The sequence below is a fragment of the Danio aesculapii genome, chromosome 25, assembly GCF_903798145.1.
Source record: "Danio aesculapii chromosome 25, fDanAes4.1, whole genome shotgun sequence".
Classification (NCBI taxonomy): Eukaryota; Metazoa; Chordata; class Actinopteri; order Cypriniformes; family Danionidae; genus Danio; species Danio aesculapii.
This window is the reverse complement of record NC_079459.1, coordinates 5,145,700-5,164,053: the sequence shown is the minus strand read 5'-3', so window position 1 is coordinate 5,164,053 and position 18,354 is coordinate 5,145,700. Positions and strand designations below refer to the sequence as shown.

Sequence of the window (18,354 nt, the reverse complement as noted above, 5' to 3'; positions counted from 1 at the left end):
AAAAAGACGCAACTGATGTAACGCACTTTTTCTGCTTGGAGTTGACGTTTGCTTAACTGCGAGTGCACCATGCACAACGGCAAAAACGGATTTAAGCAGCGCATACAAGCAGTGCACAAAACACTTTGGGACATTAGTAAATTAAAAAAAAAGCACCTCTAACACAAAAAATTATCGGCCCCTTAGAGAGGTTTTTGCTATTTTGGTGTAAACGTCAAGCCAACTTTTTTCCTTTTTTTTTTTTTCACCGCAGATCTTTACAGCCGTTTTTTTATTCTTATTTTTTTTATTTTATTTAAATAGTAATAGTATTTAAAAAAACATACATTCAATAATAAATATAACTAACAACATAACATATAAACGTAGCGCTTTAACATTGTGTACATAAGACAACATCAGTACAATACAAGCAAAACCTAACAGCATCAGCATCATTTTGTTTCGGAAGTAATTTATGAATGGATACCACATGGTAGTGAACTTTTTAAATTAATCAGAACCATTTAAATTGAGTCTTATTTTTTCCAAACTAAGGAAATGCAACATATCATTGGCCCACTGTTTAAAAGGAGGGGGGAAATGATTGTTTTCAATTAATTAAAATCAAGCGTCTTGCCAAAAGAGAAGTAAAGGCAATGCAGTCCAATTCACTTTTTGACAAATTGTTATTTTCATATACAACACCAAAAACAGCAACTTCAAGGCAACTTTGACATTTGACTGTAAGTGTTTGACATTTCTTTCTTCTGTTGAGCACAAAAGAAGATATTTTAAAGAAAGCTGGAAACCTGTAACCACTGACATCCATTGTAGGAGCAAAAATACTATGGAATCAATGATTTCCAGCTTTCGTCAAAATATCTTCTTTCGTGTTCAACAGAAGAAAGAAACTCAACCAGGTTTGGAACAAGTGGAGAAGTAAACGATGGCACAATTTTCAGTTTTGGGTGAACTATCCCTTGAACTGAGAGTTGCATTGACTCAATTGCCAGTCTGCCGTCAGAAACCTGGGACACCCAGTGTAAATATTTACCATCTAAACACCATGCTTGCTCGTCTCGCTGTCATTTTATCCATTTGTTTCGCAATCACAAAGCTTCATTCATTCTTATTTCCAGACCTCTAGAGAGTAAAGCGTGTAATGAAGGCTGTTGTCATTGGCTAAGTAGGTCAGTTGTGTATTTAAACCCCAGAGGACATGAGATGCAGGAGAGGACAGTACGTTGTTTATGCATGTGTAAAAACCAGCGATGCTTATGAAATATTCCTCTCTGTAAGGGAATGCGACAGACGGAACAGATTTGCGTTTGCATAACAGTGGCATATGGCCAGTGAGCAATTCAATAATTCGCTATTTGCACCATTGTAATATTCTTTTTCGAGAATTGTGTTAAGTAATGTATCAAAGCTGTGTAATTCACTATACGGAGTGGCTATTTTTTTTTAATTTTTGAAGTACTGAACACTAGGGCTGCTCAAACGTTTCAGCGCTGATATCGCAATGTGTGAAAGTCGTGGTGTAACAGATCACAAATCTCACGGTTCAGATCTAATTATGGTTTTTAGTCATGGATCTGATCATTTTTCGGATCAGCCAAAAAGGGGAGCAGACAAATGTAATTTGCTTTTCATTTATTACAAAAACAGTACTGCAAGACACTTTTGGTTTTAGTAAACAGAAATTGGATGCTGTAATTTTATTTAAAATAAATATAATAAATTAAAAATAATCAACTGAGAGAAACCAGGAGAAGCCCCCCTGCTCTCCCCTCACTGAGAAATCATGGACTGCATTGTGGCAGCAGTGGAGTCATTCAGGTTCCAGGGCACCACCATCTCTCAGGACCTGAAGTGGGTTTATTATCTGTTTTTGTCCTGTCTCTGTAATTCTGTTGCACTGTAGAAGCTCTGTCACCAAAACAAATTCCTCGTATGTGTGAACATACCTGGCAATAAAGCTCTTTCTGATTCTGATTCATAATGTACTTTTGAGGGGTTTTTTTAGGCGAATGTAGTTGTATAGAATCCAATGTTGCTGATAACGCTAAATATATAAAACTAACATTATAATTTGTACAACTCATTTATTTTTAGTCTCATTTTCAACAAATGCTTTTGTTGTTGGAGACGTGATTGTCTGCAGCCATGCCTCCGTTTTCAGATGTCTCCGTTTTCCCCCATATACACTGACATGAACGGCAGTGTTTTAAAACCAAAACAGCCTCTTCAGCGTTTTCAAAATGCTCTGTTTTCAGGGCTCGATAGCTCCGGGGTAGTGTGGATGGAAGGTGTAACCGTCGCAAAACGTATGCATTTTAAAACTAAAACGTATTGGTGTAAACGGGGCCTGAGTGTGTATCAGTTGTGTGTGTTGTTACGGTCTGTGTGAGCATCTTATTGTAGTTTTTGTCCTGAATTTCACAGTTTGTCTCAGTTTAAAGTTTGCAAGTCTTTTTTTTAACATTTGGAGAAAATGAAGGGAGTTTTTATTTTCCTAAGATGTCCATTGCACCACTGAATTGTCACTTTTTTTATTTTAAAATAATCTTTTTTTTCATTCATAACACTTAAGTATACAGTGGGGGAAATAAGTATTGAAGTATGTTTTTTCCTGGCAATAATTTTACTGAAGGAGCTGTTGATATGGAATTGAACCAGATTTTGGTAAAAACTCAAACAATACAAACATAAACATAAAACAAAACAAAAAGAAAAAGTGCTATAACAGTATAATGACACAAGCACCGAACTACTGTAATGTATTTAAAACATTATATAAAAGGTTTTTTTTTATGATGGCGGCTTAAAGATACCTCTCATATGGAGAATGAAGTCACATGCATTGTTGAAGTCTGTTAAAAACTCACACCTGAGCAAAGTGTTAAAATCTTGATGGTTCTGGGGGTCTCGTCTATCAAATCTGATCTTTATTTTGTATTTTATATTGTATTCAGCTGAGGTGATTGGCTGGGCCATTCTACAGCTTGATTTTCTTTCTCTGAAAGTATTTGAGAGTTTCCTTGGCTGTGTTTTGGATCATTGTTTTGCTGAAATGTCCACCCTGGTTTCATCTTCATCGTCATGATAATGTAGATGTTGGACTGAAGCAGCTGATATTCATTTACACTGAGAAAGGGCAGTGGCTTGCTAAAGAACTACTGAGAGATTTCAGCTGCTGTCTGGGCGTTCACTGCCTTTCTACACCTCCCTTTCTTCATGTGTTCTAATACTTTTTCCTGCATCATTTCATTTTATTACACAGAAATTAATTTGTAATGTAATAAGTGTAGTTTTTTTTTTTTTTTTGCAAATATGGATTTCATTGGTTGGTATCAACAGTCAGAAGCACCTTTATCATTTTTTTTTTCTGTGAAAAATGGTGTCGTGTTCAATACTTATTTCCCCCCACTGTTTATCTTTGCTGCAGGCCTCTTTCCAGCGGTCCAACAGCCATGATAAGGTGAGGAAAATTGTGGCGGAGGAAGGACGGGCCGCTCGAAACCTCATCGCATGGAGTGTCCCAGTGGAGAGCAAGGAGGAAGAAGGTTTGATCCAATTCAGTCTGACAAACACACACACGCACACACATACAGTTGAAGTCAGTTTATTTTTCCCCCAATTTCTGTTTAACGAAGAGATTTTTTTCAACACATTTCTAAACATAATAGTTTTAATAACTCATTTCTAATAACTGATTTATTTTATCTTTGTCAAGATGACAGTAAATAATGTTTTACTAGATATTTTTCAAGACACTTCTATACAGCTTAAAGTGACATTTAAAGGCTTAACTAGGTTAATTAGGTTAACTAGGCAGGTTAGGGTATAGCTTAAAGGGGCTAATAATTTTGAACTTAAAATATTTTGTTACAAAATCAAAAAACTGTTTTTATTCTAGCTGAAATAAAACAAACAAGACTTTCTCCAGAAGAAAAAATATTATCAGACATACTGTGAAAAATTCCTTGCTCTGTTAAACATCATTTGGGAAATATTTAAAAGAGAAAAAAAAATCAAATGGTGGCTAATAATTCTGACTTCAACTGTATAATAATGATGGCTGACACTGGGAATGGATTTTAAGGTTGATGGGATGTAGATTGTGTGGGCTGTTGCATGCAGCTAGTTGAACAGAGCTGGTTTAGTGTTGACAAAAGTGAACAATTCCAGTCAGGTTCAGTGGTTTCAGAACGTAAATATAAGAATATAAGCTTTCTCTGTTAACTCTGGGTTTCATCTAGAGTTTATGATTAATTCTGAACTGCATGCACCTGAATATATGACGTGTAGCTAACAGCCATGAGAGGGTCTGCAATTCACTTCTTTGTTGACAATTAGGAGTTATTATTCATCCGAAATATAATGAATTAAAGTGCAGTTACAGGGCAGAAATAAACACTGCTGTTGCAGCAGATATATTCCCGTTTCAACATACTGAAACAAGTCTCTGCAACTTCCAATTCACAAAGACTTTATTAATGTCTGTTTAAAAAAACAACTTGTATTTAAACAAATTTATATGTAAAAAATAAACTTTTATTTTAAAATTGCCATTACATATTAATTAACAATTCAAAACTATTCCAGCATATAAAGTATACATATAAAAAAGTCATTCTAATGTTAATTTTCACTCATTCATTCATTTTCTTTTCGGCTTAGTCCCTGTTATTAATCAGTGGTCGCCACAGCGGAATGACCCGCCAACTTATCCAGCATATGTTTTACGCAGCGAATGCCATTCCAGCTGCAACACATCACTGGGAAACATCCTCATTTAACCACACTACAGACAATTTAGCTAATCCAATTTGGCTATAGCTAGGCCCACACAGAATCTGCGCGCGCAGATTTCTGCAGAATTCCGCAGATTTTTAGCCGATCATTAATTCTGTTTATTTACTTGAGTAAATGTGTGTAAATCAAGTTTTTTAAATTAATTACTGTAATAATTAATGACTAATATGAAAATGTTCATCTGATTTATGTACAATGCAGTTTGTAAAGTCATATTTTCTGTCTTTTAGTAGAGATATTATTTGAGAGACTTGCTTTGTTTACCAAATAAAGTGAATCTAATTGGATTTGCATTTTAAACATTAAATAAAAGTCAAAAAGATATTATTTTTTATTTCACATATTAAGGTTTTAGTTATGATACTCCCAAAATAATTCCACAGAATTCCGCAGATTTTTATCAAAATAATCCGCAGAAATAGCAAAAAACGTCCGCAGATTCCGTCTGGCCCTACCTATAGCGCATGTGTTTGGACTGGTGCACCCGGAGGAAACCCACCCCAACACAGGGAGAACATGTAAACTCCACACTGTGATGCCAACTGACCACGTTCATTTTGAAATATGTTTTTTTTTATTTTCAAGATTTACCCAAGATTTGAGGTAAACTATCTTCTGCTGCTTTCATTCGTAGTATTTAACACTGGAAAAAAGCACATGATCAGTACCTGAGGTGATAATTGTCATAGTAGTTTTTGCTGTTGCTAAGCTATGAGAAACCGTGTCTAAAACAGAAATTTCAGGTGACTGGGGGTAAGTGGAGGACAAAATCTCCTTTTACATGGAAAAGATTACTTATGTCCTGTGTAGTTATAGTGTAGGCTCAATAGTCAGGCATGCTTGCTATCAGTCTGGCAACCTGCATTTGCTCAGAGTTGTCAGTGGAGTGGCTGGGTGAAAAAGTGTTTTGAATTTAAACTAGTTCAACCACTGGGTGTCAATCTTACATAATTGAGGCCAGCTAGCATAGTGCTATGCAGGTAAACCTACCTCCTCTGACCTCTAAAGGCGCTCTAGTGACAGTCGCTAGAGGCTATGGTGTTTAGCCTCCTTGTTAGAGGAACCGACTCCCATACAAAGAATCGCTGGTTCAATTCCAGCTCAGAGCAGGTTAGATGCTTTAGGACCTGTGGGTTACACATGGGGCCTCGTTCGGGATGGAAGTGAGGTTTGGGGGAGTGAGTGTAACAGACGCCAACTAGCGAAGTGCTATGCAGGTAAACCTCACCCCTCTGACCTCTAAAGGTGCTCTAGCGACAGATGATAGAGGCTATGGTCTTTAGCCTCCTTGTTAGAGCAACTGACTTTCATGCAAAGAATTGGCGGTTTGATCCCAGCTCAGAGCGGGTTGGGTGCTGTAAGACTGGTGGGTTGCACATGGGGCAACATCCGGGATGGGAGTGAAGTTTAGGGGGGTGAGTGTAATGGAGGCCAGCTAGCGAAGTGCTATGCAGGTAAACCTCACTCCTCTGACCTCTGAAAGTGCTCTAGCAACAGTCGCTAGAGGTCATGATCTTTAGCCTCCTTGTTAGAGCAACCAACTCCTATACAAAGAATTGCCAGTTTGATCCCAGCTCAGACCGGGCTGGGTGCAGTAGGATTGGCGGGTTACAGGTGGGGGCTCGTCCAGGATGGGAGTGAGGTTTGGGGGGATAAGTGTAACAGACGCCAGCTAGAGAAGTGCTATGCAGGTAAACCTCAATCCTCTGATCTCTAAAGGTGCTCTAGTGACAGTCGCTACAGGCCATGATCTTTAGCCTCCTTGTTAGAGCAACCCACTCACATAAAAAGAATCGCCGGTTCGATCCCAGCTCAGACCGGTGGCTTACAGATGGGGGCTCGTCCGGGATGGGAGTGAGGTTTAGGGAGTGAGTGTAATGGAGGCCAGCTAGCGGAGTGCTATGCAGGACGCATACTCCTTACATATTGCACCTTTTAAGGTTATTTAGATTTAGCAGTTTTTTATTTAAAAACAAAATGTCCACTAATATAATCTTTGATAGCAGAGATATAGAATGTAAATCTCCCTGTAAAATGATAGCGTTATTTCAACGATATGTATTGTGAGCGCAGTATTTCAAGTCGAGAGGACATTCATGTAATGCGCGTGCCGATTCCATTTGTTTATGCACAAAACTTATTACGCATTCTCAAATATACCCTACTCATGCCAAATATTCTTGAGTACTCTCAAATATACACTGCTCTCAGGATCATTCCTAATGATTCCTAATAAAATCTCATAATCTCTCACAGGGTCATTCAGATGTGCTAATGTGATGCCCAATAAACATTTATTTTATCATCAATGTTAAAAACAGAACAGCAGCATTTATTTGACATAGAAATTATGGTTTTATTAATATTATTATTATTATTATTATTATTATTATTATTATTATTATTATTATTATTATTAATTTACTTCTGAAATGCTAATACTGTATTGGCTCAATGAGTCCTTGGTAATTGTATGTATGGACTATATGTACTATATATGTAATATTTATGTATTTATTCAATGATGTATTTGTTCAATCGTTTGTTCCACAAAAGGAGAACTAGACAATGTGAATAAATGACATTTAGATGATTCATTGCTCTGTCTTGCAGTCATAAACGCTCTCACATCCTACGTGTCTTGTCACCTATCAGGCTCTGTTTAAAATGCGTCCAGCTCTCTAAAGAGTGGCCATTAGCAAAGCAAATGTGGGCGATGAACAAGTGCTGTGAATCTGTCGTCCCTCTTCTGTACCTGGACTTACAGTACACTCTGTCACAGTGTGTGTGTGCGTGTGTGTCTCCCTGTGTGTTTGTACTTGTATCTTTATGTGTGCCTGTTTGAGTGTGTGTTTGTGTCTGTATGTTTGCCTTTTTTGAGTGTATGTTTGTGTGTGTATGTTTGTTTTTGTATGTTTGCATGTGTTTGTATACGTTTGCATGTGTTTGTGTATGTTTTTTGTGTAGTTTTGCATTTGTTTGTATGTTTGTTTGTGTATTTTTGCATTTGTTTGTATTTTTGTTTGTGTATTTTTCCATGTGTTTGTGTATGTTTGTTTGTGTACGTTTGCATGTGTTTGTGTATGTTTGTTTGTGTACGTTTGCATGTTTGTTTGTTTTTGTTTGTGTGTGCCAGTGTGTTTGTTTATGTATGTACATGTACGTGTGTGTTTGTTTCCCTAAGTGCTTGTTTATGTTTGTGTGTACCTGCATGTTTGTGTGTTCTTGTGTCCTTGTGTGTTTGTCTGTGCCTGTGTGTATTTGTTTGCATGTGTAATGTGTATTTGTGTGCTTTTTTGTGCTTGTGTGTGTGTGTGTGTGTGTGTGTGTGTGTGTGTGTGTGTGTGTCTGTCTGTCTGTCTGTATTTGTCTGTGTTTGTGCATGTGTGTGTGTGTGTGTGTGTGTGTGTGTGTGTGTGTGTGTGTGTGTGTGTGTGTGTGTGTGTGTGTGTGTGGTGTGTGTGTATGTATGTGTGTGTATGTGCTTGTTTGCCTGTGTTTATGTTTGTGTTTATGTATGTTTGTGCGTTTCTGTGCTTATGCGTGTTTGTGCATATTTGTGTGCGTGTGTGTGTGTGTGTGTGTGTGTGTGCGCGTGTGCCCATGTACATATGTGTATTTGTGTGCTTTTATCCGTTTGTTTGTTTTTCTGTGTTTGTGTGCACAACTGTGTGCTTGTGCTTGTCTATGTATATGTGTGTGTATATGTATATTTGTGTCTGCGTGTGTGTGTGTGTGTGTGTGTGTGTGTGTCTGTGTGTCTGTCTGTGTTTGTGTGTGCATTTAAGCTGACCCAGATCCTCAGTTTGAGCGTCAGCTCTGACAGGTCCCCGCAGGAGTCTTTTGTTAATTTTAGGACAGCAGTTTGTGTAACGTCCCAGCAAACACCACTCGCCAGTGCCCGCATTCATCCACTGTTTCTGGATCAGATGCTGCAGAACTCCAAGTATGCACTTAATGCTTAGAAGTGCTGATTGAGAGTCAGTTTTGACCCTCGTATCCTGATAAAGAGGATTATATTGACTAGAGGGAGCTGATCCTAGATGACCAGAGGAAGCTGATCCTCTTCTTATAGTGCACACACAATACGGGCCTGATCCCAGATCAGTTCTGATAGGCAGAGACACTTTATGAATGTAAGTGCTGGGTGTAATATGACTTTTATGGTGACTGAAATGCCATAAATGGTACTTCATCACTATGTTGGATGTTATAAACATATTTCTTTTCCTGTTTTGAAAATGTTAATGTTTTGAAGAAGTCCAAGGCTACATTTATATGATCAGAAATACAATTTAAACACTGATATTGAGAAATATTATTCAAATTTAGAATGACTGTGACACTTCTTATTGTGAAATTTCTTATTATCATCCGTATAGAAAACAGTTGTGTTGCTTCATATTTTTTTGTGGAAACAGTGATAGTCATTCATTCATTTTCCTTCGGCTTAGTCCCTTTATCAATCTGGGGCCGCCACAGCAGAACGAACCGCCAACCCATCCAGCATATGTTCCACACAGCGGATGCCCTTCCAGCTGCAACCCAGTACTCGGAAACACCCATACACACTCTCATACACACACTCATACACTACGGCCAACTTAGTTTATTCAATTCACCTATAGCGCATGTCTGTGGACTGTGGGGGAAACCGGAGCACCCGGAGGAAACCCACGCCAACACGGGGAGAACATGCAAACTCCACACAGAAACAGCAACTGATCCAGCCAAGGCTTGAACCAGTGACCTTCTTGCTGTGAGTCGACAGCGCTACTCACTGCGCCACCCGAAACAGTAAAATAGTATCTTTAAAGGTGCAGTATGTAAGTTTGACACCCAGTGGTTGAACTTGGTATTGCACTCCTGCATCAAAACACATTTTCACTCTGATCCTTCTCAGACGGCTCTGGCGCAAATTGCCAGATTGATGACAGCAACCGGGGCTTGACTATTGAACCTAAAGTTTGATTTTAACTGTGTTCAAACTAAAAGCAACAACACATGATAGAAACAATATTTTCCATATTAAAAGGATTGTATATTTTCAATATATATTTAATAGATATATTTTAGAAATTTTCAATCAGCGTCTCATTTCAGAGGCTGCTACTGTCCAAGGAAAGGTCGCATTTCGGTCACAGTACTTCGGTACTTTGAGAGCCTTCCTGACTGAATCAATGAATAATTAAGATATAATTGGCTGAAATATTATGGCATTGGGCAGGTTAAAAGAACCAAAACAAAGACAGACGTTTCGGCTTGTAACTCTCGTGTTCAAAGCAAAATATCTGACTTCAGCATTGTTTTTCAGATAAACAAGAATGTTCACTGAGCATGTTTCTTAAATATCTGCAAACATATATTATGGTGTTTTTATGCTTTAGAAGAGTCAAAAATTTACATACAGCACCTTTAAAAAAAGTGTAAAAGTGTCAGTAAAGACATTTATAAAACTTCTTGATATTTTTGAAATAAATGCTGCTATGCATTCATCAAAATGTCAAACAAATTTATTGTTTTCAACAAAAATAAAAAGCAGAACAAAATGCCATAATGTTCATAATAGGTATAATATTGAGGCTTATTAATGATCACACACTAGTAAGAATTGATCATCATAGAACAGCAGATCTGCTTATTAGAAGGATTTGTGAAGGATCACGTGACACTGAAGTGTAAAGATGCTGAAAATTTTGCATAATAAATTTATTGTAATTTATATTTAATTTATAGGAATAAACTAATGGAAAGCAGTTATTTTAAATGTAAATAATATGTCACAATATTACTGTAAATCAGCATACTATCATCTCAAAAACATTGCAAGAATTAGATGCTTTTGTTTCCAGTGAGGACTTGGAGAAACTTGTTCATACTTTTATCAGCAGCAGGGTGGATTACTGTAGCGGCCTTCTTACGGGCCTTCCCAAAAAGACAGTCAGACAGTTGCAGCTAATCCAAAATGCTGCAGCCAGGATTCTGACCACAACCAGAAAATCAGAGCACATCACACCTGTCCTCAGGTCTTTACACTGGCTCTCAGTTACATTCAGAATAGATTGTAAAGTATTATTACTTGTCTATAAATCACTAAATGGCCTAGGACCTCAATACATGATATGCTCACTGAATACAAACCAAATAGATCACTCAGATCTTTAGCATCAAATAAACTAGAAATTCCAAGAGTTCAAAGTAGGGTGAATCGGCTTTCAGCCACTAACAGTGCCCCCTACAGCTGGAATCAGCTTCAGGAAACGATCAGATGTGCTCCAACATTAGGCACATTCAAATCAAGACTGAAAACACATCTGTTTAGCTGTGCCTTTACTGAATGAGCACTGTGCTTCGTCCGACAGATAACACTATTATGTCTTTCTTTTCATTTCTTTTTTTTATTCTTTTATAACCTGCTTTAACACATTTTAATCTGTTTTTAATAATTTTATTGTCTGTTTTTTATTTTCTTATACTTGTCTTTTTTTATTCTTGTTTATGTAAAGCACTTTGAATTGCCACTGTGTATGAAATGTGCTATATAAATAACTTGCCTTACTGCTTTTATTTTATTTTTGATCAAACAAATTCAGCTTTGCTAAGAAGAGACTTATTTCAAATGACTTAAAAATATGAATGAACCCAAAATTTTATTCGTGCATGAAGAAATTGTGTATGTTATCACCGTAGAATGATTTCTACAACACATTTACATTATTTTATAGCATTCTGTTAATTAGATGCATTTTCTATCAATATTAATATTAGCGTAATATAAAAACAAACTGTTTAAATTCTCAAATTGTATTGTTTTTATTAGACCCATATAGAAAATATGCTATATAAAATAAATAAATAAATCTCATTTATTCATAATATATAAAATAGGTTATGAATAGCATCATTTAAAAATAATTGTGCCATAAACATTTTTAGCTATGTAATAAAAATATGACTACCATATATGTAAAGGGTTTTATAGAAAATGTAGTTTTCAAATCTGAAAGTACTGACCATTTCACAGTAAATGCTTCTGAAAAACGTCATTCAGGTGGGACGTGTGTATCATGTACAGCATTTTAATATTTACTTGTTTTTCTAACTGTGCTGTGTTCTTTTGTTTGCTTTCAGCGAAAACTAAGAGTCATGGTAACAGCAACGCGAGAGCTCAGCGAATCAACTCTGGCCTCCACAGGAACAAAAAACAGGTGGGAATTTTGTACCATAAGGACATTCTGAATGTAGTATTTTATTCCTGGAGTGATTCAATATTGTAAGATGTCAGATTTGTTAAACTAGGGTTTGAATAACCTGAAGCGTGCATGTCTGGCCAATGATATACATGAGTAATCAGTTCTCTATTATTTTAATTCAAATAAAATGATAATTTAATCAGGCACTTTTGAAAGGCTAATTAAAAAGCTTTTACTCTTAGTAAACACTAGGGGGAGCTAGAGTCATTTCAATGCAGCCTTACTTTCATTGGGTTTATTTGAATCCTTCCCTAAGTTTTACCTCCGTATTTCTATAAGCAGCACACAGTGAATACATGAACTATTAGACTATAAATATTATGGCAAAATGGGGTTATATGCGCATATAAAGCTGTCTATGTATTTTAATATGTATATTTTAATCTCTGCTCTTCACAGAACTCGGGGTTGGACTGCAAAAATGGTCCTGGGTCGATATTGGACAAAGGACCCGAGAAGAGTCCCACCAAGACTAGACAACCGCGAAAGGTGGACCTCAGGGCTCGATACTGGGCCTTTCTGTTTGATAACCTGCGGAGAGCAGTGGACGAGATCTACGTCACCTGTGAATCTGACCAGAGCGTGGTGGAGTGTCGGGTACGAGCAGTGCTCTGACTTCTTATTCATTGCGCACACACATCCTCAACAACACTTTACTGCTTTAGGATTTAAGTTTTTATCTTCATTCTGAGTGGTTTTGAGATCTTAAGCATTTGATATACAAGCCTCAAAACTGGGGTCGATTTGGTTGCGTAAGCTTACAAATGTAATCTATATGACTTCAAGTACATTTAATTGTTTCATTCTTTGGTATTCAGGGTTCATACAGTCAAGGAAAACCTGGAAAAGTCATGGATTTAAAAAAAAAAAAAATCAATTTCTAAGTATGTTTATTGAAAATAAACATAACATAATGTAGAATATATGAATACAAAGGGTATCATGATGTTTTTTTAAACAATTAGCAAAAGCAAAATAATAATAACAATATTAATAAAAAAAATACAACCCCCCCTATTTATACATGATATAATTGTCACAAGTTTTGCTCAAAACATTTCTCATTTTGATGTTACATTTAAGGTTGTTTCAATGGTTGATGGTAATAAATAAAAAAATTATGTCCAGAAATTATGCACAAATAAATTACATTTAAAAATGTGTTAACTCATTGGATTAAAACAATAAGAAAAATAAAATAAGAGAAAGTAACAACAAAAATAAAAAAAGACTAGGAAAAATAACAATTATTATACGAAATAATCAAATTCCGCTAGAGTCTAAAGGGAAAGGCAAGTTAGCGTTTTACCGAATCCGGCACTACATAATTGATAATGTACCGCATCACATTGATGCGTTCAGGCAAAAGATCCGAACTCAACACGATTAATTTATTCGACTCTCAGTCGACTATTTCGTTAAAGAATTAAGTTTTAAACTATTTCATATTTAAACCTCAGCTGGTTGTTTTCATTCACTTAGAGCTGTGTTACACACTACATGGAAGCTCATTTTCAAAAACTTTTTAATGACATGCACACATGAATTGTTCACCACAAAACTAGCAATGCTAGCTAACAAAATCACCATGGTTAGTTTTGATTTCATGTGTACTTTCATTTTAAACATGATTTTTAGTTCTGAGATTTTGGAACTTTCCTCCAGGTGCTCTGGTTTCCCCCACAGTCCAAAAACATGCGGTACAGGTGAATTGGATAGGCTAAATTGTCCGTAGTGTATGTGTGTGAGTGCAGGAGTGTGTGGATGTTTCCCAGAGATGGGTTGCGGCTGGAAGGGCATCCACTGCGTAAAAACATGCTCGATAAGTTCATTCCGCTGTGGCGACCCCAGATTAATAAAGGGACTAAGCCGAAAAGAAAATGAATGAATGAGATTTTGGAACTGTCCACTAGAGGGAGTGAAGCGCTGTGATGAACTTCTCTCTCTTCCTCTTCCTCCTCCTCGCATTCCTTTTGTTTTCTGGTTTGTGTCAGCGAGGGTTTGGTGAGAGAATTATCACTGCAGCTCTCCAGGGCCTTTCTGGAGGGAGTGGAGATGGATGACATGTGTAAACAAAGAGCCCCCACCCCCCACCTCTCTCCTTCTGTGTGTGTGTGTGTGTGTGTGCGGGGGGTGTTCGTGGTACAAGGTCTAGGTGACGTCCTAAAACACTTTTTTTTTTTCCACCCCAGGTTTTTTGTTTAGCTTGAGTAAAAGCAAAAAGCTGATTGCTCAACGCGCTCTGCAGTCAGCCACTATGACCAATGACCTCTCAGCACGCAACGGTCGCAATAACGATCCATCACTTCAAGTTGATCAACAGTGTTTTTTGAGTCCGGCTTGGTCCCGGGACCTGTGTCGGCAAAACAGTGGTTTGATCTTTGTTAGCTTTGGTTGGCAGAGCTTGTGTCGGGGCACTCTCTGTGTTTACCCTGGCAGGTATGGCGCCGGGGCTGTATTTGGGCCCATCGTCCACACTCCACACTGCTGGCTCTGATTTATCGATTGGCGTGTAATCTAAAATTATGCCGAGCAGGGTTTGGGCCAGATGCTCGAAGCTAACCGGCCCCCTTTGTGGTTACCTTGTTGACAGCTGGCCTGCGCGAATGTGCGTAAACTATCTGCCCTGCCTTGTTGCCATGTCCGGAGGGTCTGTTCACACTCCCTGGCCCTTTGGTTCGAGTGTGTTTGTGTTTGTTCATGCTCCGCTACAGCTCTTTAGCTTACTGCTGTGTGTCTGATGGGAACATTTTAGGCCTAAAGTGGGAAAGCGTTCCTTGGAGATGTTGAGGTCGGAGTCTTCTCGTGTTTATGTGGTAGTATATTAAAAAATAGCCTACAATTTCCTACTTTTTGTAAAGTTACTGCTTAGTTCAATTCTATTTTATTTGTATAGCACTTTTTACAATAATCAGTTTCAAAGCAACTTTACAAAAGGTGCACATTATTGTATTACAATAAAATTCTGAAAAGTTAAGGTTATTAGTTACCATAACTTTATTAGTTACTAATAATTTTAACTAATTAACTAGTAACCAGTGGTGAAAAGAGTACTGAAAAATCATACTTAAGTAAAAGTACCGTTACTTGCCTAAAAATGTAGCGTGAAAAAAGTCTCTGTTGTAAATGTTACTCAAAGTATTTATTTATTTATCAGGATACCCATTAGCCACTACCAAGGTCCTGGGATCCATCAAACACAAAACAAAACGACATTAATACATAACAACAAAAACCAATAAAAAACATAACCCAAAATTCATGCATAGCATCCAGATCAACAATCTACCTAATATTGTGCCATTAAATATTTCATAAACGATTTTTTAAACCTCATTTTACTTGTTGCAAAGCATGTAATATCTGATGGCAATATTTTCCATGTTTTCTTTCCTCTACATATTACAGTCCGTTGCTTTGCATTAGTTTTTGAAATGAGAAGCAAGAAATTTCCTTTTGATGCATGCCTGGTGTTAAAAATATGACTAGCATTACAATATAAAAGTTGACAGTACAATACACTTGGAACTCTTGACACAGAAATATTTCTTATGAAACACAGCAGAGAAATAATTACCCTATCCTTCACCAATAACCAACCTAAATTTTTATGCATTTTCATAATATTAACTTTTCTCTTGCAGTGTAAAATGAGTCATGCAGCTCTATTCTGGACTAAGTCTTTACTTGATGCACTCGACCATACCACTGGACAGTAATCTAGATAAGAAAGAACAATTTCCTGAACAATTTGAGAGACACAGTACTGTGGTAAAAATTTGACACATCTCTTAATTGATAAAGCTCTTCCCATAACTATTACCATTTTATCGATCTGTTTTGACCACTTCAACCTACTATCTAGAAGAACTCCAAGAAGCTTAATTTCCTCTACCTGTTCAATAGGCACACTCATTACAGACAAATTTAACTGTGGTTTACATTTCAATTGAAAGTTTGATCCAAACCCAATACTTTTGTAGTACGAGTAAAAAGTAGACCTTTCAAGAGTACTCAAGAGTAGTATTACGCTGTAAAAAGCTGATAGCTGTACATGTAATTTGTGGATGTGTTTAAACGTGACATTCTGTAGTGCATTTAGTTATTGCACAGCAGGCACACAACATCATAAGACATTAATACTAGGTTAGGTTGTGACGTCAGAAGGCTAAAATTCAATGTCTAGTCAGCGTCTAAGGACAACATTATTTTGATCTCCGATATCAACGTCGACGTTTAGGTTGTTAGAAAGTGACCAAAATCCAACGTCGAGCCAACATCTAAAACCAACGTCATATTGACGTCAAATACTGACATTTATTCGTCAGGTATGGCAACTAAAATCCAACATCTGATGTCATAGTGGTAACATGCACACAACGTCAAGCTGTGACATCATTAGATGTTGATATTTGGTTAATTTTAGGTTGGACATTGGACATTGACATCAGCCTGGCGTTGGGTTCTGATGTCAACCCGATTTTCATTTCCAAACAGAAGGTCCCCATGACGTTGGGGTACAACATCAATCTGTTGATGTCTTGTACCTGCGTGGTGTTTAAGGCCATTTCGTTCATCATACAGTAAACATCTGCCATCTTCTCATCAGTGACAAGCATCTAAACAGTCTCTGCGTCATTGCATGTAAAGATTTTGGACATCTTCTTGAACCCTTTATTTTTTAAAGATATATTTTTGGCCTTTTTGCCTTTATTAGATAGGACAGTATTTAGACAGGAAACAAAGTTGGAGAGAGAGAGAGAGAGAGAGGGGTAGAGTAGGGAAATGTCCTTGAGCCGGGATTCAAACTCGGGATGCCTTGACGTGCTACTGCACCATATGTCGATGCGTTAACCACTAGGCTATTGCGCCGACCTTCTTGGACACTTTTAATGCTTCCAAACAGTTTGCTGCAATTATATATCACCAATGTCTTGATGTAGTTCATAATGATGCGATTTACCTTCTATGTGCGATTTGATTGGACAGAAATCACAGGACAGATCTTTCTAATCCTCATAGACAAGAAAAAAATAAAGTAGTGACTGCAGGTTGAAGGAAAGTAGTGGAGTAAAAGTACCGATACTGCTCTAAAAGTGTTCTCAGGGCAAAGTAAAAGTACACATTTATGTGTAGTACTTGGTATATTACAATTCCTGAGGAAAACTACTCAATTACAGTAGTTTGAGTATTTGTAATTTGTTACTTTACACCACTGCTAGTAACTAAAAGCTTTTAACAGTTAACGTTATTATATATAACAGTTATATATAACAGTTAACCTGCAGTTATAGGCGATGTCATCGTGAACATGTTTAAAGGCTGGTCTTTACTTAGTAGACTTTGCTATTCTGCATAGTACCAGAAGCACTGGGTTTTGAGATCTTAATAAGCAGGTTGGATTGTAGCGAGACAGAAGGTTGGTTAGATAAACAGGAGCTTAATCATATTTGAAGTTATCTTGACAGTTTTTAAAACATATTACAAGTTCTCCCCGTGTTGGTGTGGGTTTCCTCCATATGCTTCGGTTTCTCACACCGTTCAAAGACATGCTCTATAGATTAACTGGGTAAGCAAAATTGGCTGTAGTGTATGTGTGTGAATGAGTGTATGGATGTTTCCCAATACTGGGTTGCAGCTGGAAGGTCATCCGCTGTGTAAAACATATGCTAGATAAGTTGGCGGTTCATTCCTCTTTGGTGACCCTTGATGAATAAAGGGACTAAGCCTAAGGAAAATGAATGAATGAATAAAGCAAAAAGCGTTTCCAAAAAAACATTTGGCAGAATTTTCAGTAGTTCGTAATATAAGTAGCACCTTATTTTATTAGATTGTGACATTAGGTTGTCATTATTAGTTGATGTTTTTCCTGGCCACAAGAGCTTGATGACATCAGCAGAAAATACATTTATTCTAGGAGCAACGAGTATTGCTTTGTGTTGCTTTTAAATGGCTAGTGAATCATGCCAGATAAAACAAAACAAAAAAAATGGACAATTTTAAACGTTGTGTTCTGTAAAGCGTTATTTAAATCTGGTTATTAACAAATATCTTATTCAGTGCAAGGCAGAAAATCAATCAGTTCCACCTATGTCCCTGATTTTCATCTCATCAGCTTGTGTTATCTGGTCTCGCGCTTGATTTGGCCTGATGGCTTGATTTATTTTCATATTCATGTAACGCCCACATCTTTAACCCACTGCCCAGAGGACTAATTAGTTCTTATCAGACCTCTCCCTCGTCTCAGGCCTGATTTATGTAACATCAGCCAGTGGACAAGAAAATTCTGCTTTCTCTTGTG

The 18,354-nt window shown here is 37.2% G+C and overlaps 1 protein-coding gene across 4 annotated transcripts in view; it reads left to right on the top strand.

Annotated features, from left to right (window-relative positions):
* Positions 1–18,354, top strand: part of scaper (S-phase cyclin A-associated protein in the ER) — a 224,170-nt gene that overhangs the window by 12,684 nt on the left and 193,132 nt on the right. For all 4 annotated transcript variants that reach the window (XM_056451356.1, XM_056451357.1, XM_056451358.1 and 1 more), the window contains exons 2-4: positions 3,431–3,548; positions 11,932–12,008; positions 12,453–12,650. In XM_056451356.1, coding sequence (XP_056307331.1) covers positions 3,431–3,548; positions 11,932–12,008; positions 12,453–12,650 — 393 coding nt within the window. The remainder of the gene's footprint in view (positions 1–3,430; positions 3,549–11,931; positions 12,009–12,452; positions 12,651–18,354) is intronic.